General features: G+C 58.8%; 1 protein-coding gene across 2 annotated transcripts; it reads right to left on the bottom strand.

Annotated features, from left to right (window-relative positions):
* Positions 1 to 10,724: 10,724 nt before the first annotated feature.
* TBL1X (transducin beta like 1 X-linked) lies at positions 10,725 to 24,841 on the bottom strand (the record flags this gene model as incomplete). 2 transcript variants are annotated; one of them, XM_084258421.1, is made up of 14 exons in its annotated part: positions 10,725 to 10,751; positions 11,065 to 11,166; positions 11,562 to 11,727; positions 12,413 to 12,540; positions 12,843 to 12,917; positions 14,148 to 14,269; positions 14,852 to 14,912; positions 15,280 to 15,377; positions 15,451 to 15,514; positions 15,643 to 15,784; positions 15,908 to 16,040; positions 16,221 to 16,464; positions 16,875 to 17,056; positions 24,784 to 24,841. In XM_084258421.1, 14 exons carry the CDS (start codon positions 24,839 to 24,841, stop codon positions 10,725 to 10,727), a joined length of 1,602 nt encoding a protein of 533 aa, XP_084114547.1. The 2 variants fall into 2 exon arrangements, with proteins under 2 accessions (XP_084114547.1, XP_084114548.1); XM_084258422.1 differs by having other exon boundaries at positions 16,875 to 17,020.
* Between the last annotated feature and the right edge of the window lie 2,457 nt (positions 24,842 to 27,298).

Raw genomic sequence — 27,298 nt, 5'->3', positions numbered from 1 at the left:
TCCCAGCATTCCTCCTGTTCCCACAATTACATACTTCTCCCATGATGCCTGTTGTTCCCACAAGTCTATATACTTCTCCCAGCATTCTACCTTGCTCCCATAATTCCCTAATGTTCCCAGCATTCCTCCTGTTCCCATAATTCCGTACTGCTACCATGATGCCTATTGTTCCCACAATTCCATACTGCTCCCAGCATCCTTCCTTGCCCCCACAATTCCATACTTCTCCCATGATGCCTGTTGTTCCCACAGTTCCCATTCACTGAGTGTTGACTTCCTGTTCCCAGGATTCAATACTTCTCCCATGATGCCTATTGTACCCACAATTACATACTGCTTCAACCATTCCTCCTTGTTTCCACAATTCCATACTTCTTCTATGATGTTTATTGTTTGTTCTTTTTTAAGATTGATTTATTTATACAAGAACCGGAGTACAGGCCAGATGTGTGGGTGAGAGGATTCACCAGAGACAGAGCAGGGAACAGAACAGGCAGAATGACTGAAATACACTGCTGACGGGAGCAGCAGGCGAGACAGGTGAGTTGTTCCCTGGCTGGCCGGGGATCGAACTCATGCTGCAGAGGCTGCGGATTGCTTCATAGTGCTGTGTTTAACCCTTGTGCTACCAGGGAGGCCCTCCATGATGCTTATTGTTGCCACAATTTCTATTCACTGAGTGTTGACTTCCTGTTCCCACAATTCTGTACTTCTCCATGATGCCCACTATACCCACAATTCCATACTATTCCCAGCATTCCTCCTATTTTCCACAATAACCATTCATCCAATGTTGATTTACTATTCCCATAATTCCCATTCACCAACTGTTGACTTCCTGTTCCAAAAATTCCATACATCTCCCATGATGCCTACTGCTCCCACAATTCCCATTCACTGGGTGTTGACTTCCTGTTTCCACAAGTCCATATTGCTGTACGCACTCCTCCTTGTTCCAACAATTCCATACTGCTCCCAGCATTCCTCCTGTTCCCACAATTCTGTACTTCTCCCATGATGCTTATTGTTTCCACAGTTCCCATTCACTGCGTGTTGACTCCCTGTTCACACGATTCCATTCTTCTACCAGGATGCCTGTTGGTCCCACAATTCCATACTTTTTACATGATGCCTTTTCCCGTAATTCCACACTTCCAGCATGCCTCCTAGTTCCCACAATTCCATAGTTCTTCCAGCATTCTTTCTTGTTCCCACCATTCCCATTCATCCAATGGTGATTTCCTGTTCCCAGAATTCCATACTGCTCCCAGCATTCCTCCTGTTCCCACCATTCCATACTTCTCCCATGATGCTTATTGTCCCCACAATTCTCATTCACTGATGTTGTCTTCCTGTTCCCACAATTCCATACTTCTACTGTGATCTCCGCTTATTCCTAGAATTCCATGCTATTCCCAACATTCCTCTCTGGCTCCACAATTCCATCTTCCCAGCAGTCCTCCTTGTTCCCACAATTCCCATTCACCCAATGTTGCCTTCCTGTTCCCACAGTACTTTACTTTTCCCATGATGCCTGTTGTTGCCACAATTCCCATTCATCCATGTGATATCTTGTTCTTACAGCCTGTACCTCTCCCGTGAGCACACCTTGTTCCCACAATTCCTGTTCTTCCAATGTTGCTTTCCTGTTCCCACAATTCCAGACCTCTTCCAGGATCCCTCCCTTTTCACACAGTTCCCATTACTCCACTGTTGAGTTCCTGTTCCCACAATTCCTTTCTTTTCCCGTGCTATTATCCCCACAATTCCCATTCATCCCATGTTGACTTCCGTACCCACAATTTCAAATCATCCATGTTGACCTCCCATTCTCACAATTCTGTACTTATCCCAAGATCCCACCTTGTACCCACAACTCCCATTCATCCACTGTTGACTTCCTGTTCCCACAATTCTTCTTGTTTCCCATGCTGCTTCTTATTCCCACAGTCCCCATTAATCCAAATTTAACGTCCTGTTCCATGAATTCTGTACTTCTCCCATGATGCCCATTGCTCCCACAATTCCCATTCATCCAATATTGACTTATTGTTCCCAAAATTCCCGTTCATCTGATGTTGACTTCCTGTTCTACAATTGCATCATTCTCCCAGCCATCCTCATGTTCCCACAATTCCATCTTCTCCCAGGATTCCTTCTTGTCCCCACAGTTCTGTCATTCTCCTAGCATTCCCTCGTTCCCACAATTCCATACTTTTCCCAGCATCCTTCCTTGTTCCCACAATTCCATCCTTCTTTCAGCATTCCTCCTTGTTCCCATAATTCCCATTCACCCAATGTTGACTTCCTGTTCTCAGCATTTCATCCTTCTCCCAGCATTCCCCTTGTTCCCAGAATTCCATACTGCTCCCAGCATTCTTCTTTGTTCCCACAATTCCTTACTGCTCCCAGCATTCCTCTCTGCGCCCACAATTCCATACTGCTCCCATCATTCCTTCCCAGAATTCCATACTGCTTCCAGCAGTCCTCTCTGTTCCCACAATTCTATACTTTTCTCAGCATTCCTCCTTGTTCCCACAATTCCATACTGCTCCCAGCATTCCCCTCTGTTCCCACAATTCTGTTGAATTCTCCCAGCATTCCTCCTTGTTTTTATAATTCCATACTTCTCCCAGCATTCCTCCTTGTTCCCAAATTCCATCGTTCACTACCTCCTTGGTCCCACAATTCCATATTGTTCCCAGCATTCCTTCTTGTCCCCACAATTCCATCATTCTCTCAACATTCCCTTCGTGTTCCCACAATGCCATACTTCCCAGAGGTCCTCCGTGTTCCCACAATACTGTCGTTTACCCAGCATTCCTTTTTGTTTCCAGAATTCCATACTTCTCCCAACATCGTGCCTCACCGTGACTTTCTCCCAGCATCCCTCTTGTTCCATCTTCTTCTGGGTTTCCTCCTGTTCCCACAATTCCAACATTCTCCCAGCATTCCCTTGTTCCCAAAATTCCATACGTTTCCCAGCATTCCTCCTTGTTCCCAGAATTCCATTCCCTTGTTCCCAAAATTCCATACTTCTCCAAACATTCTTCCTTGTTCTCACAAGGCCATAGTGCTCCCAGCATTCCCTCCTCCGTCCCACAATTCCCATTCATCGTATGTTGATTTAATGTTCCCTGAATTCCATCTTTCAGCATTCCTGTGTTCCCACAATTTGATCATTCTTCCAGCATTCCTCCTTTTTCCCATAATTCCATCCTTCCAGCATTCCCCCTTGTTCCTGCAATTCCCATTCACCCAATGTTGATTTAATGTTCCCAGAATTCCATCATTCTCCCCATTCCTCCTTGTCCCACAATTCCATAGTGCTCCCAGCATTCTTCTCTGTTCCCACAATTCCATATTGCTCCCAGCAGTCCTCTCTGTTCCCACAATTCCACACTGCTCCCAGCATTCCCCTCTGCTCCCACAATTCCATACTGCTCCCAGTATTCCTCCTTATTCCCATAATTCCATACTACTCCCAGTATTCCTCCTTATTCCCATAATTCCATAATGCTCCCAGCATTCCTGTTCCCACAATTCAATATTCTCCCAGCATTTCTCCTTATCCCACAATTCCATACTGCTCCCAGCATTCCCCTCTGCTCCCACAATTCCATACTGCTCCCAGCATTCCTCACTCTTCCCACAATTCCATACTTCTCCCAGCATTCCTCCTTGTTCCCATAATTCCAGCATTCTCTCAGCTTTCCCTCCGTGTTCCCACAATTCCATATTCCCAGTCATCCTCCATGTTCCCACAATTCTGTCGTATTCCCAGTATTCCTCCTTGTTCCCAGAATTCCATACTCCTCCCAGCATTCCTCCTTGTTCCCGCAATTCACTCATAGCCCCCAGCATTCCTTCTTGTTCCCCTAATTCCAGCCTCCCATCATTCCTTCTTGTTCCCACAATTCCTTGTTCCCAAAAGTTGATTGACTTATTCCCATAATTCACATTTACTGACTGTTGCCTTCCTGTTCCCAAAATTCCATACATCTCCCATGATGCCTACTGCTCCCACAATTCCCATTCACTGAGTGTTGACTTCCTGTTTCCACAAGTCCATATTGCTCTACGCATTCCTCCTTGTTCCAACAATTCCATACTGCTCCCAGCATTCCTCCTGTTCCCACAATTCTGTACTTCTCCCATGATGCTTATTGTTTCCACAGTTCCCATTTACTGCGTGTTGACTCCCTGTTCACACGATTCCATTGTTCTACCATGATGCCTATTGGTCCCACAATTCCATACTTCTTCCATGATGCATGTTCCCGTAATTCCATACTTCCAGCATACCTCCTTGTTCCCACAATTCCATATTTCTTCCAGCATTCTTTCTTGTTCCCACCTTTCCCATTCATCCAATGTTGACTTCCTGTTCCCATAATTCCATACTGCTCCCAGCATTCCTCCTGTTCCCACCATTCCATACTTCTCCCATGATTCCTATTGTTCCCACCATTCCATACTTCTTCCATGATTCCATACTTCTTCCATAATTCTCCCAGCGTTCCTCCTTGTTCCCATAATTCCATAATATTCCCAGCCATCCTCATTTTCCCACAATTCCATACTTCTCCCAGCATTCCTCCTTGTTCCCACAAGTCTGCAGTGCTCCTAGCATTCCTCCTGTTCCCATCATTCCATAATGCTCCCATGATGCCCATCATTCCCACAGTTCCATACTGCTCCCAGCAGTCTTAGTTCCCACAATTCCATACTTCTCCCATGATGCCTGTTGTCCCACAATTCCATCCTTCTCCCGGCATTCCTCCTTATTCCCATAATTCCATAATGCTCCCAGCATTCCTCCTGTTCCCACAATTCCGTGCCACTCCCAGCATTCCTCCTACTCCCATGATTCCATACTTCTCCCAGCATTCCTCCCGTTCCCACAATTCTGTACTTCTCTGGATGCTTGAGGTTCCCACAATTCCCATTCACTGGGTATTGACTTCCTGTTCCCTCAATTCTGTTCTTTGTTGATGATGCTTATTATTTCCACAATTCCATGCCTCTCCCATGATGGCTATTGTTCCCACAATTCCACACATCACCCAGCATTCATTCCTCCTTGTTCCCACAATTGCATACTTCTCCCAGCATGCCTCCCATTCCCACAATTCCGTAGTGCTCCCAGCAGTCTTCCTTGTTCCCACAATTCTCATTCACTTAATGTTGATTTCCAGTTTACACAAATCCATACTTCACCAGAATTCCATCTGTTCCCACAATCCATACTTCTCCCATGTTGCCTAGTGTCCCAAAATTCCATTCTTCTCCCAGCAATTTTCTCTGTTCCCCCAATTCCATCGGTCTCCCAGCATTCCTCCTCTCCCATGATGCCGCTGGGTTCCCACCATTAATGTGTCCCCCTTCCCTGCCTTGGAAAGATTCTCTTTTGTGGCCACAATGCCCTGCTCCCTCGTGGTGCCTCCCTCAGCCCACAGTGCCCAGTCTGCCTTGCGGTCAGCCCATGGCGTCGTCATTCCCCGCTTCTCACCTTCTGTCCCGCAGTTCCAAGTCATTCCCATGATGCGCGTTTCCCTCAACCCCACATCGCCATCGCCTCGTGTTTACTACCTTCCCCACTTTTCCCATGATGCCTACGTGTTTGCTCATCACACTTTTGTTCCCATAAGCACTTGCTGCCCCCACTGTACCCGGCCTGCCCCGTGGTTCCTTCGTTCTCATCTTTCTTTCCCAAGCGAGTATTGTCCCTATCACGCCCATAGCGGCTTTTTTACTGCAACGCTTGCTTCTTGCATGGTGCCCTGTTCTCATGAGATCTGTCCCTCCACGATGTCTCCTTATCCCACAGTCTTCGCCTCCCATGATGCCTTTGTTCTCCATTATCCCATGGCTCTCCTTGATGCCGCTTTTGCCAAGTCCTGTTTTCGACCAAGATGCCTGTGTTAGGACCGTCCATGCTTCTCCCATGGTGCCTTTCTTCTCCCGTGATCCCTTTCTTCTCCCATGATCCCTTACTTCTCCCGTGAGCCTTTACTCCTCCCGTGATCCCTTGCTCCTCCCGTGAGCCCTTGTTCCTCCCTCAATGCCTTCCTTCTCCCGTGAGCCCTTGTTCCTCCCTTGATGCCTTCCTTCTCCTGTGAACCCTTGCTCATCCAGTGATGCCTTCCTTCTCCCGTGAACCCTTGCTCATCCAGTGATGCCTTCCTTCTCCCGTGATCCTTTACTTCTCCTGCGATCCCTTACTTCTCCCATGAGCCTTTACTCCTCCCATAATCCCTGGCTGCTCCCGTGAGCCCTTGCTCCGCCCATAATGCCTTCCTTCTCCCGTGATTCTTTACTTCTCCCGTGATGCCTTCTCCCATGATCCCTTGCTCCTCCCGTGATCCCTTGCTCCTCCCGTGAGGCCTTCCTTCTCCCGTGATCCTTTACTTCTCCAGTGATCCCTTGCTCCTCCCGTGATGCCTTCCTTGTCCCGTGAGCCTTTACTTCTCCCGTGATCCCTTGCTCCTCCCGTGAGGCCTTCCTTCTCCCGTGATCCTTTACTTCTCCAGTGATCCCTTGCTCCTCCCGTGATGCCTTACTTCTCCAATGAGCCTTTACTCCTCCCATAATCCCTTGCTCCTCCCGTGAACCTTTATTTCTCCCATGATCCCTTGCTTCTCCTGTGATGCCTTACTTCTCCCATGATCCTTTACTCCTCCTGCGATCCCTTACTCCTCCCGTGATCCCTTGCTTCTCCCATGAGCCTTTACTCCTCCCATAAGTCCTTGCTGCTCCTGTGATCCCTTGCTCCTTCCATGATGCCTGCCTTCTCCCGTGATGCCTTCTCCCATGATCCTTTCCTTCCTTCTCCCATGAGCCCTTGCTCCTCCAGTGATGCTTTCTTCTCCCCTTATTTTACTTCTCCCTTGAGCCCTTGCTTCTCCCATGAGGCCTTACTTCTCCCATGATCCTTTACTTCTCCCGTAATCCCTTGCTTCTCCCGTGAGCCCTTGCTCCTCCCATGAGGCCTTCCTTCTCCTGTGATGCCTTCCTTCTCCCATGAGTCCTTGCTCCTCCCTTGATCCCTTGCTTCTTGCATGCCTTCTCCCATGATCCCTTGCTTCCCCACGTTGCCTTGGTAACACAGACTCCCTTGCTCCTCGCATAACAAATCCCTCTCCCCTGGGATGCCTTTCCTTCTGAAACCTGTTCCATCCAGCCTGACCTTTCTAGTCTTCCCCTTGAGGCCTTCTCCCATGTTGTCTCCGCCGTCATGGTTTTGCTCCCACAACCCCCGACTCCCATTACTTCCCATCCTGCCCATCACACCTTCTGGTCCCCTCCGTCCCGCCTCTCCCCTCTTTCTGGGGCCCCACAAATACTGTGTCGGCACGGTTCCGTGGTCGGCTGACTCCTGTTCTTGCAATTCTCTTCCCTCATTGCCCGCCTTACCCTACCCCGTGTGCATTTTCATTTTTGCACGATACTCCATTTCCCTGTGTTCCCCTCTCTGTGTCTTTCCGCCCCGTACGCGGTGACCAGTCTCCTGCACCGCCCCCCCGCCCCCCCCACCCCCGGTCTCCCCATCGGTGCATGTGCTTCACAGCCCTTGAATGGTCATAGTGGTGATAGAGGTGGTGCTGGAGGTGATGAGGGAGGTGGTGACAGTGATGACGATGGAGGTGGTGATGGAGGTGATGATGGTGGTGTGTAAGAAGGTGTGGGAACTCGGCTCCATGTTGAGACGCCTGGCCGGCTGGCCTGGGCTACGTAAAAATGAGACGTCGGTCGGGTCGCGTGTATCATTCCACACAATGCTTCTGTAAAACTCATTTTCCCCTTAGCTTTGGGGCGATACAGAACGCGGCATCACTGCCTTGAAGAGAAGGACCCGACAGCCACCCGTGTGCCCAGGCACCAAGCTGACGTGGACGCCACCTGCCAGGTGCCCGTGTCATCTCGTCACTGTCACCCATGGGGTCTGACGACAGTGAGTCATGACGCCGCCCCGACTCCCAACCCACCCACCCGTGGTGAGGAGACGCATTTCATCTCTGCAAAAACAGCCCGAGCACAACCCATGGCAGCCACTCAGAAACACCCCCCCTTTCATCCAGGCACCTGCTGCAACCAGCGTAGGCCACTGTCCCCCCACGCCCCCATCAGGCCCCTTCCCCAAGTCAACCCCCAAGCCCTACGAAGACTCACCGTGTCCTTTTTCTCCTTAGCAGCAGCAGCGGCACCAGCAGCCCCGTCTCCAGACCGAGCAGGGAAGAAAGCAGACGCACCGGGTTTTGTCATATCAAAATAGAGCAATTTATTCCAGACATTGAATATGATTTGTTGATTCTCTCTTCGAACAAATGAGCTACGACACACGAGGTGATCCTTTGTATCTCGGAGCGTGAGGGTGGGGGTGGAGGGCAACAGCGAGGGGACGGGGTGGAATGCTCTTTCTGACGACGCTGACGGAGACCCACGTCTGGCTGTTTACGTCTGACACAGACAATAAAAACTGCGGAAGGCAGAAGGCAAGACCAGGGAGCGGCTGGGGGACCGTTTGTGGGTGCAACGAGGGTTAAGAGGGGAAATTAAAAAGGGACACGGTTAAGAGGGGAAATTAAAAAACAGGTGGAACACAAGGTTGAGAGAAACACAGGAAGGAACAAGCAGACCCTTCACTTTGACCAAGTGCCTATCACTGGGCTCCGTGATGTGTTTTACAGAGACGCCAGGACCGTCGGGGCGAGCTGCCGTGCGCGGCTGGGGAGTCGTCACCTCACAGCTGCGAGCGCTCCAGGAGGGAGCAGGCGTTTTCCGGATCCCAGTTACCTGTCGCCACTGCGGCTTCAGCGTGTCTCATGACCGCTGAGAGCACAAGCGGGCCAGCAGGGACGTGTCCCGCCTTGCTCTGCAGGATCCGTGCTCGGCCTCCCACCTGGCCAGGGACGCTCTTCCCCACGGCTGGACCAGGTTCCGTCTTCAGGGTGAGTCTCCCATGTGGGTGCTGCGTTGTCTGCTCTGTCAGCCCTACCCCCAGCCAGCGGCCCCCCTGGGGTGCAGACTGACGAGGCTGAAGCCAGCCCTTCAGTGACACCCTGGCTGCGCCTTCATCGAAGATCGTCTGCCAGACCCTTCCTGACAGCAGCTTCAGGCTGGACGTGGGCTGAGGCTCCCTCAGCAGCCAACCCAGTTAGTGGGGGCCATCTTGACCCCACCCCAAGTGCAGCATGAGCCCGCTTGTTTCTTGGGGCAGAAAATATGCGGTGCATCTCGGGGTGGTGGGCCCACAGACCTTGTTCTTTGTAGCAAAACGAGACCCCCCTCCCCCCCCCCGTTTCCAGACCCCGCTTTGGTCTCGGGGGAGAGGGGGGCGTGAGGGATTCGCCACCCCAGCCAGCCGGCGACGGCGAGACGCGAGCGTCTTGGGTCTCTGCACCTGGCCCAGCTCTGCGGGAGGCCCTCCCTGCCCCGGTGTGCTACGTGGCAGCTGGGACGCGGCCCGCTGCAGCTGCCCGCGCTGGCTGACCTGCGGGAACAGCAGCCCCGTCTTCTGGTGCCTGCGAATCTACACGCTGAGAAGGGTCACCTGGTGCGAGGACACAGCAGATTTAATTTTTTAAAAAACAGTAAAAAGATCCAGCCGTAAAAAAAATTTCCGGTGAGAGAAAGAAACGAAGGCGGCAGAAGCAAGGTGGACGGTCCACCCAGGAAGCCTCCCCGGGGCGCCCCGGGCGCCGGCTTCTTCTCTGGCCGCGGAGAAGCCCTGCGGGGCCCGCCTTGCCGCAGCGTCCCCACAGCCCTCCCCGGGGCCCGCCTCTGCCTTCCCGCGATCTGCTTAGGGTACGAGTCACACGAAGCGCTACGCTGATGGCCACTTTAGCATTTTAGAACTGTGTCAACATAAAAATATTTTTTTTTCCAAAAATACTCCGGGTTCTTTCTCTTATAAGTCATTTTTCTTTTTTCTCCTGTAAAAAGTTCCCCTGCGCTGCCTTCCTACCTAAAGCACTTACGAAGCGCCGACGGCGCCCTCGAGACCCGGCATCCGCAGCGGCCGGGAGGGCGGCAGGGAGGCGTCCGGCCGAGACGCACGCACGTCGGGTCCCCAGGCTGCCGCCCCCGGGCCCACGCCCGACGGAGGAGGCGGCGCTCGGGGCAGGGGAAGAAGCAACACCTCGAAACCAGTTTCCATCCCAGACGGAAGACCTCAGGCCCCAGGATTGCAGCCGACACAAAGCCACCGGCGGCGGAGAGGCTGCTAGACAACAGGCGTGGGGTTACACCGCCACCCCCTGCTGCGGCGCACGCGGGTCTCTGGACACCCTGGGCGGGACCCGCCGTGGTGTCCAAGTTGAGGGGAGACAGGAGCCCATGGCGGAGGGGGAGCCCCCTTTGGTTTATCACAGCATTTGTCTCCTTGTTTTTGGCACAGCGTCTGTTTGCTTCCTGCTCTCCTGCCACTCGTCAGAGCCTGTCCGCAGAGCGACCCGCGCCGTCCAGCCGGGGGCTTCGTGCCAGTGGAGGTCCCGGGGGGGGGGAAGCGCCCTCCCCCCTCGGATGGGACTGGATGCTTCCGTTCTAAACCCCTGGACGACGGTTACAAGAAAAGGTAAGACTCCCGCGGCCGGGGGCAGATCCAGAGTCCGCTCCGATCACGTGGGGCGTGGGGGGGGGGTGCGGGGGGGGGGAGCGGACGGTGGCGTGGGGCCGCACACGTGGGCTGCTGGTCCCGTCCGGCTCTTGGTCCTCTGGCCGCCTTACTTCCGCAGGTCTAACACGCACACCTGGGGGGGAGGGCTCCGTCAGCTGGAGGTTGACCGCGCGAAAGGTAGGCGCCGGGCACTGCTGGACCCTCCTCCCGCACGGCCCAGGACACACAGGGCCGGGCTGACCACTCACGGATGGGACACGCAGGCGTGGAGAGGGAAGCTGTGCCTGTATCACCAAACTGGGCACCACCATGGAGCCCAGACAGGCCAGTGGGATGGCCCCGAAACGTGAGGACTGGTCCCTTCCCTGACACGCACATGCTGGGGGTGTGCTACCCCGGAGGACGGGAGTACCCTCCCTCCCTCCCTGCCCCCAGGAGCTGCTTACAGAGCCGTCGGATGCACTGGCCCCCACTTTGTCCCCTCGGGCGTTCCAGCACACCTCGAAGATGCCCCCGGTGCCTCGGTAGCTGTGGACGAGACTCCCGCTCTGCAAAGCAAAGCCGCCGTCACATGGCTGTGGGGCGCGGGCTGTCCCCACCTGCTCCCCCAAGATTGGCCCACGCGTGCCAGGACTGATGAAGCGGTGCCACGAGATGCAGGCTCCCCGGGGGGAAGGTGGGTTCCAGAACGCCCCGTCAGGGCTTTGCGGGAATTTGAGACCTGGTTGGCTTCGAGCCCCCTCTGCAGCCTCCCTTCCTTCCCAGAACCTGGCGGCAGCTGTGCGTGCTCTCCTGGCCCTGCACTGCCCACCTGCCCACTATGTGCCTGCTGCCGGGGATCTGAAGCCAGACGGTGCCCCATACTCCCAGGGCTGCTCTGATGGCCAGTGCTGTCCCCCCAGAGGACGCTGTCCCACGCCAGGGGCCGGGGCCCTGCATTCACCTGCGTGTTCCAGATGTGCACACACTTGTCGAAGGAGCCGCTGGCCAGGTACTTCCCGTCGGGGCTGAAGGCCACACTGTACACGGGCTCCTGGTGCTTGGTGAGCGTGTGGGTGCACACACCCCGTTCCACGTCCCATAGCCGCACCGTTGAGTCGAAGGAGGCGCTGGGAGGACAGAGGCGGACACAGGGTGTCACGGGACGGCCGCCGCCCGCCCCAGCCTCCCAGACAAGGAACTGGGGCTTCTCCTGTAAGGCGGGACCCCCGCGGCAGCCCTCTGCTCCTCTCTGGCTGTGGTTAGGGAGTCAGATCGATCAGCACCTGCATTTTCTACTGACCTGAAGGGTCTTACACTCCCATCCCTTCCCCAGCTTCTGTGGGGTCTCACAGCCGAGCGGCTCCAGCCCCACACCCCACCTTCTCCCGCTCACGGTTCCCTGGACTGGCCTCCGAGCCCTGGGCAGCCTGGTGTCCACTCTCAGAACCCGCCCAGCGTGACCGTCAGCAGTGGGACGGGGCTGGCCGGCAGTTTCCCCTCCTGCCAAGCAGGTGTGTGGGGTGACCAAAGTCCAGACCCTCCCCCTGGAGCTCCAGGTTAGCCTTGTAAACCAAGCAAGGCCCAAGCAAGACCTTCCCAGTGTCATGTGTTCGAAGCCGGACTCCCCACAGATCCTTCCTGCCAGCTGCGTGCAGACACCTGCTCCCCTGACAACCCACTCAACCCCGAGGCCGGCGGCGTCGGAGCCACGGACAAAGCAGCCGGCGTCTGCACGTGAGCGTGTCGGCCCTGGCAGCGCTCGGCCGGGGAGCTCGGCCGCCCTGGGAGTGGGGGCAGGCGGGGCGGCTGTACCTGGCGAGCATGATGCTGGAGTTGGGGTTGCTGGTGGCTGGCCCGCTGGGGCCCCACTTGATGGTGTAGATCTCCTTGCTGTGGGCCTGCAGGTCGTGCACACACGTGTCCTGCTTCATACTCCAGATCTAGGGCACACGTCGCGAGTGTGAGCAAGCCTCGCTCCCCCGCCCGGGGGCCCCTCAAGCTCCCCTCCACCACCTGCTGGCTGGGGGCTGGCCGGCCAGGCTGTGCTGGACAGGGCTGTCACGGCCAGGGGGTGTCGGTGAGAACAGCCCTGGGAGGGATCCAGCAGGACCCTGGCTGCCCACTGGGTAACACAGCCAGCCGTGGGCTGGCGCTGGGGAGACTGCCGGGGCCGGGAAGGGGGCTCACGTCCGGGCAGTGACCGTGAGCACCAGGGAACCGCCCGCCCGCTGAGCCCGGCTACCTTTAAGGTCATGTCATCCGAGCAGGATGCCAGCAGCATCCCGGAGGGGTCCCATTTGATGGCGTTCACCTCGTTCTGCGGAGAAGAAAGCGTTGGGATGCAGTTGGGCACAGAATCCACCAGGTGGCAGCAGAGGCCTGCCGTTCACACGGCAGCCACCGGAGGGCAGCAGCGCCCGCCGTGGACAGCGTCCACCAGGGGGCAGCAGCGCCCCGTCCTCGCTGCAAACAGGTGCCGCCTGGTTATTTCCCCTCCGGCTCTTTCTCCCAGGGCAGAAATGAGTTTCCCTGCCACGGAAATGCAGCACTGGAGGCCACAGGAGGGTCACAACGGGCTTGGAAACTGACTTTCCTGCCCGTGGACGGCTGTCTGGGGGGTGGGGAGCGTGGATGGAGAAGGGGCAGCAACCACTACCCGGAGCTGCGAGTACGGGGGGCAGAGAAGTGCCGGGGCTGCTGCGGGGGAGGCCGGAGGGCTGAGCAGGTCAGGTGGGGACAGAGCCGGGCTGGGGCGGCTCCAAGGGCTTCCAGCAGGCTGCCCCCTCAAGCCTGTCCGAGCGGGACAGCCAGGGGCTTCTGGGGACGAGACGGAGACGCCCCCTCGGACCCGAGACCTCGCGGGAGGGCGGCCGACCTAGCTGCCACGGTGAGTGACCCGCGCTCGCCTTCAAATCAGACTGGAAACACCCCCCGACTTGGCCACCCCTCGTGGGCCTCGACCCCAGAACACGAGACCATTAAGTCAACACGCCACGCGCACCGGTGCTGGCGGCGGCCGACAGCTGGCACGGGACCCCCTCGGTGCCCACGGGAGGGGACTGGGTCAAGAACAGGTGTGCCTGCAGCTGGCGGGTGCTGAAGCCGGCCAGAGACCCTGGGCAGCCTCGCAGGAGGGGACTGAGCAGATGGACTGGCCACGCTGCTACTGGACGGCCAGAGTGAGGTAGCCAGGCTCGGAGGGAAAACGGGACAGAGCAGCTCCCTGCACTGGATGCGGACGTTTCCCAGCACGTGTGGGAGAGCCTGGCCACACAGGAACTTCTCCACCGTGGGCTCCCGTCCCCGACCCCTGCTAGGCGGCTTCCCGGGGCCCCGGGCAGTAAGTCTTGGTGTCTCAGGCCCGTCCAGCCGTCTGCTCGCTCGCTGTCGCCCTTCCCTTCCTGTCCTCATCTGCTTTCTCACAGTAGTCGCGGCACGATCCGTCACCCCAGCCGTGTTTTTCTTACTCTGGCCACGACGGGCTGCTCCCGCCGCAGGATGCAGCCACCAGCCCGGTCAGCCACGCAGGCCCAACGGCCGCACTTACCGTGTGTCCCTGGAAGGTCTTGACGGGGCGGTCGCAGCCCAGCCTGCACACGTGGATGCACATGTCCGTGCTGCAGGAGGCGAAGGTAGTGTTGTTCTGCCAGTCCACGTCGAGCGCGGGCGCTGGGGGGAGAGCGGGCGGCGGCGGTCAGGGGCTGCGCGGGGGTGGCCGCTCTGCACCAGCATGTGTCCCCGAGTCCCACGGCCTGGGGAGCCACCCCAGTGGGAGAGCTGCTCCCCACGCTCACCCCAGGCCCTGCGCTCGCCCAACACTCACTCACTGCCTGTAGGCCGCGCCCCTGGTGACTCCGCCAGCTCAGCCGCCACCCCGTCCCGCCTCCCACCTGCTTCCACCTGGCCCCTTTCAGGAGACTGGCGCGGGTGCGGGGCGGCAAGGACCCCGCCTTTTCTGCCAAGGGACCCCCACGCTGCGGACGGCTTCAAAGCCTCCGAGAACCATGTCACCTGGGTCACGCCCCCACCGCCGCCCTCTTGGGGGAAGGCGCCCCCGCCCCTGTGGCTGGCTCCCGGCCTTGCTGCGGAAGGTCCGAGCGAAGCCAGGTTTTGCAAATCTGGAGCGAGGGCCGCGTGCGCCGGGCTGCCCTCTCGCGCCCAGGGCCGCCTTTCCGGCGACGCTGGGAAGTGTTTCCCGGGCTTCTGGGTCTCGTCTCGCTACCAGGAGAAAAGACAAGTCAAGACGCTCACCGGAATGGAAAGGAAACTGCTGCTTGGCCTCCCCGGTGTGGGCGTCCCAGATGATGGTCGTCTGCGCTCCACAAGCAGAAAGGGGAGTCAGTCGCCGCCGCGCGGGCCGCGGGCACCGACTCCCGGGCCAGCGCCGGCGGGATGTTAGCCAAGGATCTCGTCTCCCTCCGGCGGGTGAGAGTCCGCGCCGAGCACCTCCCCGCGCTTGGAGATGCCTCTTCCCGCGGAACGCTCGGCCTCAGGGGAGGGGGGAAGCTTGGCACCACCCAGCGCGAGCTGCTGTGCGCTCGCGGCATCCAAACCAGGAACGCAAACGGGGCCCAAACCCCCCTTTGACGTCTCCCGGAACGCGAAGCCGCCACGGATTTATGTGGGGACGAAAGAGGCGCCGTCTGGAGACACGGCGGGGATTTTAAGCCAATACTCACTTTGTCTACACCGGCGCTCAGAATGTAATTCCCCTTCTTATTCCACTTCAAGGCAAAGATGGGCCCTTTATGCTGGCCTAAGGTGCTGGCCAGGTTGCCTGGGGAAGAGCAACAGCACGCGTTGGTGCCCAGGCCCGCGCGCCGCCTCCCCCCGGCCCGGGGCACACCTACCGTCCTCCGTCCATATCCTCGCGAAGCCGTCGTAGGAGCCCGTGGCCAGCAGCGTCCCGTCGCTCTGCGGCAGGAGGGACAGAAAGCGGCTCAGGCGCGGCACCCCCTCCTCGGGCTGCCTGGAGCACGCAGGGTCACAAGCAGGTGCCACCGACCACCGTGGTGGGGGGGGGGGGGCGCGCCCGCACTTACGTTCCAGTCCAGCGAGGTGACGTCCTTGTTGCTGGGCACGTCGTGGCCGCCCTCCCGGATGCAGTGCCGCAGCACCAGCTGGCTCGAGTCCCCGCTGCTGTTCTCGTTGAGGTTCCAGATCCTGGCCGTCGAGTCCCCGGACCTGCGGGGGGAGCCGCAACTGGCGGTCAGTCCCGGCAGCCCGGGGGCCGCCCACCCACCCAGGAGGGGACAAGGCGCCCCCCAGGCTGGGGTGAGGGTCACGGCCCCGGCCCTCCTGCCTTACCCCGAAGCAAGCAGGTCGCTGATGGGGTTCCAGGCACAAATGAAGACCTCGGACTCGTGCCCGCGCAGGACCGTGGCCTTGCTGGCCGGGATCTCAACGTCCCCGTCGATCTCCATCGGCTTCGAGTGATTATCTGTCGGGAGGAGGCGGAGCTGAGGAGCAGGAGAGGCAAGAGGCCCCTCTGGGCCCGAAGGACAGCAGCTGCCGCATTCCCCGCCCTCCCAGGGGCCCCGACCGAGGGACACGGACGCTTCTCTGCTGTCGTCCCTGGCCGGGCACCAGCCGACGCCCACGGGGCCGTGGCCGCACTCACTCATGGCGTGGGCTCCGTTCTCCTCCCCGTTCACGGTGGCCTCTCCGTTCTTTGGTGGGTTCTGCTGGGAAACAGCTGCTGGGGTGGCCGCGGCCGCTGTGGCTGCTACTGCTGCGGCCGCCGCGGCCTGCTGCTGGGCCAGCTTCTCCCGGAAGGCCTGCTGCCGCGTCTGCACCACGTCGGGCATCACAGCATCGATCAGTGACAGGGACTCTATGGGGCGGCCGTCGAACACCGTGCCGTCCTGGGGGAGGGGCGGTGTCAGCTGTGCAGGAACCTCAGGGGACCCCGGGAACCCCAGCCAGCTCAACCCAGGCGTTAGGGGCACACGAGCCGACCCCTGACTTAGAGGGGTGCGGACACGCTGGGCTCCCTGAATGACGCCAGGAACCAGGACGTGTCTGGGGGATGCCTCCCCGGAGATCTGCGGTCAGCCACACTAGAAAGCCACACGGGGCGTGCGTGGAAGCCAGGCTCCATAGGGTCTGCAGCTGGCGGGGCCCCTGGGGGGCGCGGCCCCTCTCCTCACACCCTGGCTCTGCAGGGCATGAGCCAGGTGGGACTGCACTTCCCCTGGGGTGGGGACCTGCGGGCAAAACAGGCCCTGTGTCCAGGAAGGGCAAAGGCAGGGGGGATTGCTGAGCTGGGCCCCACCTCGTTGATGCTGATCTCAGCCTCCACATACTGCAGCCCCTTCTGCAGGATAGAGATGAGCGCGGCGGGCGGCACCAGCGTCCCGTTGATGTTGGACTGGCTGATGTGGCTCTCGATCCCGAACGTGAAGGCCGAGTGGGAGAAACCTGAGCAAGGAGGGAAGTCCAGGGGGCGCGTGAGAGCCCCGGGGGCCAGGCCCTGAGACAGACGAGGCCAACCCAAGTCCGCACGGGCGCAGACGGCTCTCGAGGCGGCACCGTCGCAGCACCACCTGTTACGGACCTGGTGCCCTGCTGGGCCTGGGTTCGTATCGGTCCCTGCAGAAGCCTCTTCCCCCGGGGGCGACAGACAAGCACAGCAGTGGAAGCAAGAGGCTGTTCTGGACCCACCCACCCCCTTCACCGAGAAAACGGGCCTTTTCCTAAGAGACGCTGGCGTCTCCCTGCCTCCCCCGCCTCAGAAGCTGGTGACCGAGACCGTGACTGAAAGGGGCCCTGCGGCAGGTTGGATGGAGGGAGAACAGGTGGTTCAGGCGGAAAGAAAACATGTTTGCAGAAAAGGCGACAGAGCTGGGCCGGGGGCACTGGGGGTCCCCAGGGGCTCCCAGTGTGACAGGAGCCTCTGAGGGTCACCCACTGCCAGCCCAGCCCGGAGGCTCAGTGTCCCCCTGCCTGGTTCTGGGCTTGCCCGGGGTGCACCGGAGCAGGGACTCCTCAGGGTCGGGCTGAGGGGCCCTGGGGGTAACCAGGACCCCCGTGCCTGGCTCTCTGGCAGGCGGGGTGCGGTGGAAGGAGTCTACGGTGTGGAATGGGAACGAATCTCCCTCCTGCTCTTTAGTCCCTCGCCTGGGGGGTCCCGGTGAGCCCAGCCCTGAGGCACCTCCTCTGCAAGAAGCACCCACTGCAGGCTCCCCGGTGTGCGGGGCTGCACGGGGCTTGACCACACGGCTGCGCCTGGCAGGGACCCAAGACGAGCAGCCGCAGTGGGCGCGGCGGCCAGCAGGGGGCAGCGTCCCTCCGTGAAAGGCCCCGGGACCGGGCACAAGCACAGAGCGTGGTCCGCTCCGCGCGGAGACCTCAGAGCAGCCAGCCACAGGCCCGCGCGGGGCAGCTTAGAGCCAGCCGGCCTCGCCGAGGCTTCACAGACCCACGTGGGCCTAACTAGTTTGCCTACGAGCCCCAGAGGCCACCGTCCGGGCGTGGAGGGACACGGGCAAAGGCCCTTGAGGCCGAGCCACCTTCTCCAGGCCGTACCCTCCCTCTGCACCCCCGCCGCCCCCAGGGCACCTGCAGAGCCAGGCCGTGCTGCAAGGACTTCCCTGAGCCTCCCCGGCCCCACACATGTCCCCCTGTTCCTCTGGGAGGTGCCCGCAGGCCCAAGCCCCTGCCAAAGGGCTGGGCCGGGATCCGGACTCTAAATCAGTTGAGAGGAAAAGACTCCAGGGAGAGAGGGGTGACAAGCACCATAAACCGGGTTTAAAACAAGGACCACGCTTTGGGGGGCCAAGCTGAAAGACTGGGGTCCTCACGCGATACACGAGCCGGGCAGAGCCCCAGGGAGGTGGCCCACGGGTCACTGGGAACTGGGACGGGGCGGTGACGGGGGACCGAGGGGAAGTGGGCGAGAACACGGCGGCTGCGGGGCCGCAGAGCACGGGGAAGCGCGACCGCCCCACAGGCCCGTGTCCCCGGGCCACACGGAAGGCGCCCGCGTTGCGGGAAATCCTCACCGTGCGGCCGCCACACCAGGCGTGAGCCGGCCCCGCCACGGACAAGCCAGAGCTGACCCGTCACTACCGGGGAAACCGAGTCACGAAGCAAGCCAGCGACGCCCTGGGGGCCCAGCGGCTGACCCGAGAGCCACCTCTCAACCCCATGGCACACACGCCCCAGATTTATCCCCAACAGCATCCCCAGGAGAAGAGGCAGTAAATTGCCCGTCAGCAGCGCCCCAGCACCCACCGCTCCCGTCAGCACACGCGGCCTCCGGCGTGGGGGCCAGGGACGAGGCTGACCCCTCCGGGCCGCGCAAAGGGGGACCGGGTGAGCGACTGAGGACGCGAGGGGCCTCCAGAAGGGAAGAGGCGGCGTGACCCCGGGCCCCCATCAACATTCTGGCCCTCCTCGCCCAGCGCACTGTCCACAGCTCACTGCAGAAGCCGGGTGGGGGACCCCCAGGCCTGCTGGAGCGAGGGACTGAGCTCGGAGGGAGCTGCTGGGCACACCCGGAGGAATAGCAGGGAGGGGCCCCAGAGAAACAGGGCTCCCCCGCAGCGTCTGGCCTGGGGAGGGGACCCTGGTTTCTCCTGGACCGGGCACGGGGCAGCTGTCCTCTGCCGATTTTTACGGGTTCCCCCTCCCCCCACAGCTGTGCTGAGCTGTACCTGCTGTGTGCCCTGTGCAAGTTCCAGACACACAGCCTGACCGTGCACGCCCATGTGCGCACGCACGTTGCATCACGCCCGCAGGTGCGCGGGAGTCTCCGTCCCCTGGCTCTCCTGTGCGTGGAGAACTTTCGCCACCTCCTGGCTGAGCAACCTCAAGACTTTGCACAAACCATTACCGTTCACTCCAGCCCCCGCGCCGGACCTTGCAATCCGGGGGTTCTGCCGACCTCTGATGGGAGCTGTGACTCTTGTAGCAAATCACCCGATGGGGGTTTTGGGGGCCCCCGTCATGTCTCCGCAAATGCACCCCTCGCACAACGCTCTTCAGCAGATGTCAGCCTCGCTCTCCAGCGACGTGCACAGGCCACCCAGGCCCGCCTCAGCCACGACGCGACGTTACTCTCCTTTTCATGCCGGATCTCGAGCACCGGCAGCGCCACGCCCAAGCACGCGGCCGCTGTTAGCTCACAAAGCTGCTGTCAAACGGCGGCATGGACGGGCAGCGCAGAGAGCCACGGCAGCCCAAGTGCATTTTAGACACTCGGCTGAACAATAAGCCCGAACGGCTGCTTCTGCCGGGACAGCTCGGCGCCCCAGCCACTTCCCGAGTCGCGGGATGAGTTCCCGGTGCCCGGAGACCCGGCCGAGCCCACGGGGGACGGCTGCACCTCCCAACCAGGACCGGCTCCGGCCCAAAGGCAACCAGCAGGGCTGGGTTCACCGGCCTGTCTTACTAAGAGGGTGGAGCCGCTTGCAAGACGCCACAGACGCTCAGAACATGCCCAGGGGTGAAGGGTCCTCGGCTGTGCCCGCCTCTCAGGTCGACCTCCGGCCAAGCCCCAAGCCCGGCACCATCAAAAACCCAAGCAGAACATCGAGTCGGGCACTGGTTCTGAGTCCAGGCGTTCAGCCAGCCGGCATCCTAGGGGCAGCCCCCTTGCCACAGAGTCCTTCAAGCCCCGTCATAAGGGATGCTTCGGAAACAATTCAGACTCACTGAGGCAGGTGGCAGGATGCCCCACTGGTGTCCTAAGCCCCGGCAGCTGGTGCGGCCCCCACTTCTGGGTCAGTACAGTATGACTGGAACTCAAGCCCCTTCAACAAAACAACGCCCCCATCGAAACCAAGGCCCACCGGATGGCGCGCGAGCTGCCCGATCTCATCGACAGGTCCCGGCCGCCTCCCCGGGTCCATGCCGCATCTCTCCCAGCGCTCAGGCACCCCGCGAGCTCCCTCCTGTCCCCGCTCAGCGGGACTTGGGGCGCAGACAGACCACAGGGGCGCCGACTCCCACAGAAGGGCACTGGGGAAGTTTCCACCATCACAGACGAACGCCTGCTGCACATTTCTCCTCCCTCCTCCTGTACGTCCTGCGGGGGCACCAGCAGTGACCTCGTTGGACACGCAGTGTAGATGCTGCGTAAAATCTGAGTCCACACCGCTGGAATTCTACACCTTGCTCTTCCCCAGCGCCCGGCTCGGTTGCCTGGTTACGGAAACCCGATCAAACGCAGGGAGACGAGTATAAACAAACACTGAATAAGGAGCTGCGTCTTTCTGGGAGGGAAAGCGATTTCTGTGTTTATTCAATAAGGCCCAGGGCCCCAGGGGTGCTCCCAAGCCTTCCCCTCACACAGAAACTTTTATTTATCCCCAGAAACACGGGGGGGGCGGCCAGCTCAGCTGGAGATGGTTCCTCATTTGGCCTGCACCTGGCTCTGCACCTCAGTTGTCTCTGAACCGGAAGCACCCCAACCACCGAGAAGCACCCCAACCACCAGGCTGAGGTCCGCGGAGAGCAGAGCCTGGAACACGGGCCCTCTCATGTGCAAACATCTCCAGGAATCTACCTGTTCTGTGACAGGTCAGGGGGACACCTGTGCTCCGGGCAAGCGGGCCCCAGGCGCTGGGTGCAGGTGCGAGAACATCACTGCTGTTTCTCGGGTTTACCGCGGTGAGGCAGGGCATGGTGTATCCATTTTTCTCTGGCTTGTTCTGGCGACAGCTAATCCACAGGATCTAATGTAGACAGAGCTTCTAGGGCATGGCGACTGGGGTGCTGGTGGGAGAGAACACCACGCAGCAAAAGACGAGGCTCGTGGGGCAAATAACCTGCTCAGGACCAGAGTCCGGGGGTCGCCTGCAATACCCGACCTTCGCCCCTTCCCAGCTGCTCTGAGAGCGTCCAGATTCGGGGGCTCACAGCTGGTTCCCCATCCTAGCACCTTTGGGAGGTGGGGGCCTGGATTCCGTCTTGAAGTATCAATTTGAACAACACGTGTGATGTCCAATCACGTGTGCGATGCTTAAACACACACGAACCAACCGTTCCAGCTTGGACTGTCTCCCCCAAACGCTCAAGGTGAAGCCCAACGCCCAGCACACCTCAGAATGTGACTTAACTGGAAAGAGGGTCACCACAGATGTAATCAGTCGAGGACATGGTGGAGTTTGCTGAGCCCCAGACCCAACACGGACCGTGTCCCTACAAAACCAGCGGAGACCAGACCCTCCAGAGGGTCACACAGAGAGTCCGCCATGTACCACCAGCCTCAGCCGGAGCCTCAGACACGGAAACAGAAATGGTGACGAAAATTTCCCAAGGACAAGAGCCCAGGAGCAGATGCCTTTACACACGAATGTTATCAAACTTTTAGAGAAAACCACTGCCCGCCTGGCTCGCTGTACCCCAGATCTTGTATGCATAAATCAATCAATCTTCGGAAGAAAATGCAGGAAGGGAAGCGCCTCAATGCATTTTATGATGCCGTAACAAAGTGAAATGAACATTTTACTACCAGTGTTTTACACCACGCTCAAATGGGATTCGTCCCGGGCATGCCAGAATGGCTCACTGTGCATGAAGCCAGTCAGTGTGCTAACTCACATCAACACGGCAAAAGTTATGCAGCATCAGAGGCAGGGGAAGCACTCGACAAGATTCAGCACCATTTGTGATAAACTCGAAACAAGATGGGGACAGAAGGAACCTGTTGCGATATAATAAAGGCTGCACATCGCGAACCAACAGCCAATAAATAGAATACCCAGCGTCAAAGGCCGAGAGCTTCCCCCGAAGATCCGGCACAAGAGGAGGCGGCCCCTTGCCGCCCCTCGTGTTTCACTTGGCACTTGAGTTTTGGCCAGAGCTATCAGCCGCACACAGGACACAAAGGGACTCCAAACGGTAAAAGAAGTGAAACTATCGCTACTGGCAGTCGAAATAGCACAGATAGAAGATCCTACAGACCCCGTCAAAAACCGTACTAGAAATAAAAAATGAATGAAACAGGTCACAAAATAACATGCAACATCCCCCAGCCAGCTTACACTAGAACAAGCAAAAAGCAGAAGAAAGGGAAACAATAACCCCACTTGTAATTGCATCAAGAATCAACCTAATGAAAGAGTAAAAAGATCTACTGGGTAGGAACTACATCTAAAAACAATAGATGTCATTAAAGGACCCCGTGGCATAGGGAGGACATCCCCTGCTTGACGATATGGGCTGGAAATGATAACCAAACTGAACGCAATATCCATCAAAATACCAGCAGAGTTTTTCAAAGAAACTGAAGAAGAACATACTAAGGTTATACGGAAGCACGAAAGGCCTGAAACTGCAGAGTCAACCCTCGGGCGAAAGGCGAGACGTGGAGGTGGTCTGCTACCCGGCCCTCAGCCTTCCCCACACAGCAGTAGCACCGCAAACTACACGGCCGTGGCACAAAAACAGACACGTGGACCAAAGGCGGAGAATCAGAAGCCCAGAAATGAAGCCACATGCACAGCAGCACCTAATCCACGACGAGGCAGCCAAGACCACAAAATGGGAAAAGAGCCTCTTTCACAACCGGTGCTGGGCACATGGGAAAGCCACACGCGCGCGGGATGGAAGCTGGATCACGGACTCCACCCACCAACAGTGATTCCAAATGGATTCCAGATTCAGATATAAAACGCGCAGCAATGAAACACCCAGAGGAAAGCGCTGGTGATGTGTTCTAAATATCAACAACAAAGGTATTTTTGGTAACTCGACCCCTATGGCAAGAGAAATAAAAACAAACAATCGGGATGACCTCAAGTCAAAAGCTGCCCAGCGAAAGGAAATACAAGGTGATTGAACAGACGCGGTAGAAAACACTCATACAACACACAACTGACAAGGGATTAATAATCCACACAGAGTAAAAAACTCTTTCAATTCAACAATTAAAATACACCTGTGAAAATGTCACGTATTAGAAGAATCCCCCAGAACAAGTGCTGGGGAGGACGTGGAGAAAAAGGACCCCATTACACCGTTGGTGGGAAAGCAACCAGGGCAACCTTTATGGAAAGCAATCGGGATTTACCTCAAAAATCTAAAAATGGGAATACGGTCTGACCCAGCACTCCCTCTGGGCATCTAACCACAGAACACAAAGCCATTAACGCAAAACCTTGTGGTTCTACGGTCTACGGTAGCGGGGACGCGGAAGCAGCCTCAATGCCTGTCAGCGAGCAACCAGATCAAGAAGATGTGGTATGTGCACGGCGTGGAGTACTATGCAGTCACTAACAAGGACGAAATGCTGCCATTTTCAACAAAATGGAGGGATCTGAGATTATCATGTACCCCAAAGTCAGCCAAGTCAGAAGGATTAAAAGCAAACGTTGGGCATTTCCTGGGCATTTCCGTAGCAGACAATTTGGTAACAAAAGCACTTTCAAAAACCAAAACACTCTGACGTTCTGAGGGAAGGGGAGGGAAAGAGATGGTGGGAGATCAGATTAATGCAACAAGATAACATACTTTAAGACAATGAAATCCTGAGCAAGAGCGGCACGCGGTCACATTTTTGAAGGCCCCATTAATGACAGAGTTCGCTGTTCTCATCTGTTCCAAGCGTCCCATGCCGTGCCGCACGCCAGCAGCGTCTCGACAATGTCTTTCAATTATTAGAAAAACAGTTTTGCCCTCGACACCAAGGGAAAGAGCATCAGGGATCCCCCGTGCCCTGGGCTGGGGAAATGATGGCGTGGCCCCCGCGGAGCCGGACAGCCGAGTCCCGGGCGGCCCTACGCGCCAGCCAGCGTGTGGATCCTTGCAAGATGCAGAGAGAGTCTCGCCCACACGGGCTCCCTGTACGGAGAAAACCAACACAATAGCGAAGTCCCCCAGGAGACCGTCACAGGAAAACCGCACGAATTTCAGACCATCTCTTCAGTCAGGACTGACTGAAGAGAATCAGCAGGTGACCCTGGAGCCACGTACAGAGCCAGAGGAGCAAGCCAGCGGCTGAAAAGGCCGATCTTAACGGCTAAGAAGCGCCAAGACTGCTTCACGGCACCACGAGCATCCCCTGACTGTCTGGTCTGCCCTGGGGGTGCCAGGGCAGTGTCCACAGAGTGCAGCGAGGCCCAGGGCTCGGGGGTCGGCCTCCCCAGCGTGCGGTGGGGCCCAGACCTTGGGGGTGACAGAGGCCTCCTCGGCCCCCACGGCGGAGGCGAGTTTCCGCCGGCGAGCAGCGCCCTTACCTGACTCCTGGAGGTAACGATACACCAGAAAGTTCACCTCGTCACTGGTGATGCTCATCTTACCCTCACCTCCGGCGATGAGGTCCTGACGAAGCAGCAGCCACCCTCTGTCAGAAAGGCGAGAGGAGAAAGTGCAAAGAGTTTTGAGACGCTGCCCGACAGTCTCTCCACGCCGCCACGTTCTTTTAGAAACAAACGGGAGAAAAATACCCGATGGGGAGGCCTGACGCCCGGCCCGACCACAGGGTGTGAGGACGCCGCGGGGACTCGCCCTCGGTGTGTAGACGCACGCCCGGGAGCACGCTCCCACCCCCACCCCCAAGTTCTTAAGGTGCGGACGACACCCAGAAGGCAGACTCGGGGGCCACAGGCGGCGAAAAGCTCAAGCTGGGTTCTGAGTCCACGAAAAGCATGCGTGCGTCCCGCCAGCACACCCCGCGGCAGGCGGACAAAACCCTCCCAAATATTAGGGGCGACGGGAGCGCTCGGAGGAAGCCTGCAGGCCGAGTCCGAGGCGATCTCCACTCGTGAGGCTACAAAGCCTGGGGGAGCTCGCCCGGAAACGTTGCCCCACGCAACAGCCCCGGGGCAAGAGCTGATTCAGACAAACTCCCCCGAAATCTACCCATCTCGCTGGACAGAGTCACCCGGCTGGTTGCCAAGACCCACGATGCACAGGTGTTGGGAGAACATTCTGGACCTTGACCGTGGGTTTGTGAGCAGGAGCTGGCTGGGCGCTCCTGGCTGGGCCTGCTCGGGCACAGCCACGTCCTGTCCAGTCCTTCCCCGATTTCCGCCCCGGGACGCGTGAGCCAGGGCTTCGTGCCCCAGAAGAGAGACGTCCAGCCCACGGCGGGGATGGTGCGGTGCCAATCCTTGGGAACTGCTCACACACAGCCAACCACCGGCCAGCACCGTGTATGGCACCACGGACGATCCATGCGCTGGCTGAACCCTCAGGTGGTCCTGGAGTCCACGGCCAGAGGCACAAGAAGGGACCGGCCGCCCTCAGGCCTCTCCGCTGCAGCAGAGCCAGACACGCCCACGAGAGAGAGACCAGGTCCTCAAGCCGCCCCCAGACATCTGCGTCACCAAGACCACCAGGTGCCACCTCACTGGGCACCTGTGAAGTCCTCACCGGCACCTCTTACGGAGAACTGCTCCCCTGGGGATGCCCAGCCCAGCCTGAACTAAGCCCTGGAGGCTGAGGGATGCTGCTCGCCCGCAGGGCACCAGCCCAGGGAGGGGGCAGGCTCATGTCAGCTCTGACGTCCTCACTGACCACCCCAGGGTGAAAGGGCGTCAGACACTCCAGGAGCCCTCGGCTTCCCGGGGATAGAGGGCCCCGTGTGCCCCTTCCCGGCCGTGGCCACCAGCTTGTGCGCCGACCCACCCCTTCTGGAGCGGGCTGGGGCCTCGGGGCTGGTGTCCATCACGGCCAGGACGCGGGAGTAGCGTCCCGCCGCCGCCAAGGCCGGGCAGACGGGCGTGAGGATGTGGGGGTGCCCGGGCGTGCGGCTCTCCCGCAGACCCCGCAGCAGCCACCAGAGTCCACGTTTACAGCCAGACACGCGTGTCTCTTCGCACTCACAGCCTCCCCTTCGAGACCAGACTCTCCCTCGTGTCGCGGCTGTGTGCACTGACGCGCACGCCAGCGGCTCCTGTTCATCAACAGACCCGCGGCACTGCTGTGAGGAGCCGCCAGCGTTCACACGTGCAGTGAAACCGCAGCGGCCCTTAGAAGACGGCCTGGTGACGGGCGGCCACGCGCTAACGCTGTGGGAAGCGGCTCTCCGCGTAGATGTGCTTGAGGGCAAATTTTGTTTTACGTGGGGGTGGGGGGGGATGGAAGGTGCCCCCAAACACACTCATGCCTCTCTGGGGGGCTCTTATGTGGCACTTAGACTCGCGTTCGTGTGCCGTTCTGTGTTTTCCAGATTTCCTCCTGCGAACTGTCTGCACGTTCATTAGCGTGTAATTCAGAGCTGGCAGCGCCTTCAGAAATAATCAGCGGGCGAGTGACTCAGCACTCCAAGTGGGAAATGAGCTGCAGGGATGGAGAGGCGGGAGAAGCCTCCCCTGGGGAGGCCACAGAGGCCCTTCCTGTGGGCTGCCCTCTGGGTCCATTACTAGCTGGCCGGGCCTCCAGCCAGCCCTGGAGCTGTCAGCGGCAGGTGCCAGCGTGACTGGAAAGGCGTCTGGTCACCTCCAAGGGTGGGGGGACCTAGGGAGGTCGTCCAGTCACAGCAGACGTCTCTGGAGTCCTGACAGAGGAACCCTGTGGCTCGGCCTCCGCCTCCAAGGGGGTCTCACATAACCCTCAGTGTCCCCACACCCGGCGATGCTCCTGCTTAAATGCCACAACGGCCCCTCCTGATGGAGGGAGACCCTGAAGTCTCAGGAGGGCGGGTCTTGGCACCGCTCCTGCCCCGCGCAGCCCTCCCTGGGGAGCCCCCTGATGTGGCCGAATGTCTTCTGGGACAGGACTGACTGTGCTGGGGCCAATCCTCAGGTC

The sequence above is a fragment of the Talpa europaea genome (assembly GCF_964194135.1).
Source record: "Talpa europaea genome assembly, chromosome: X".
NCBI classification, from domain to species: domain Eukaryota; kingdom Metazoa; phylum Chordata; class Mammalia; order Eulipotyphla; family Talpidae; genus Talpa; species Talpa europaea.
The sequence above is the reverse complement of the archived record's forward strand: the minus strand, read 5'-3'. Positions and strand labels throughout refer to the sequence as shown.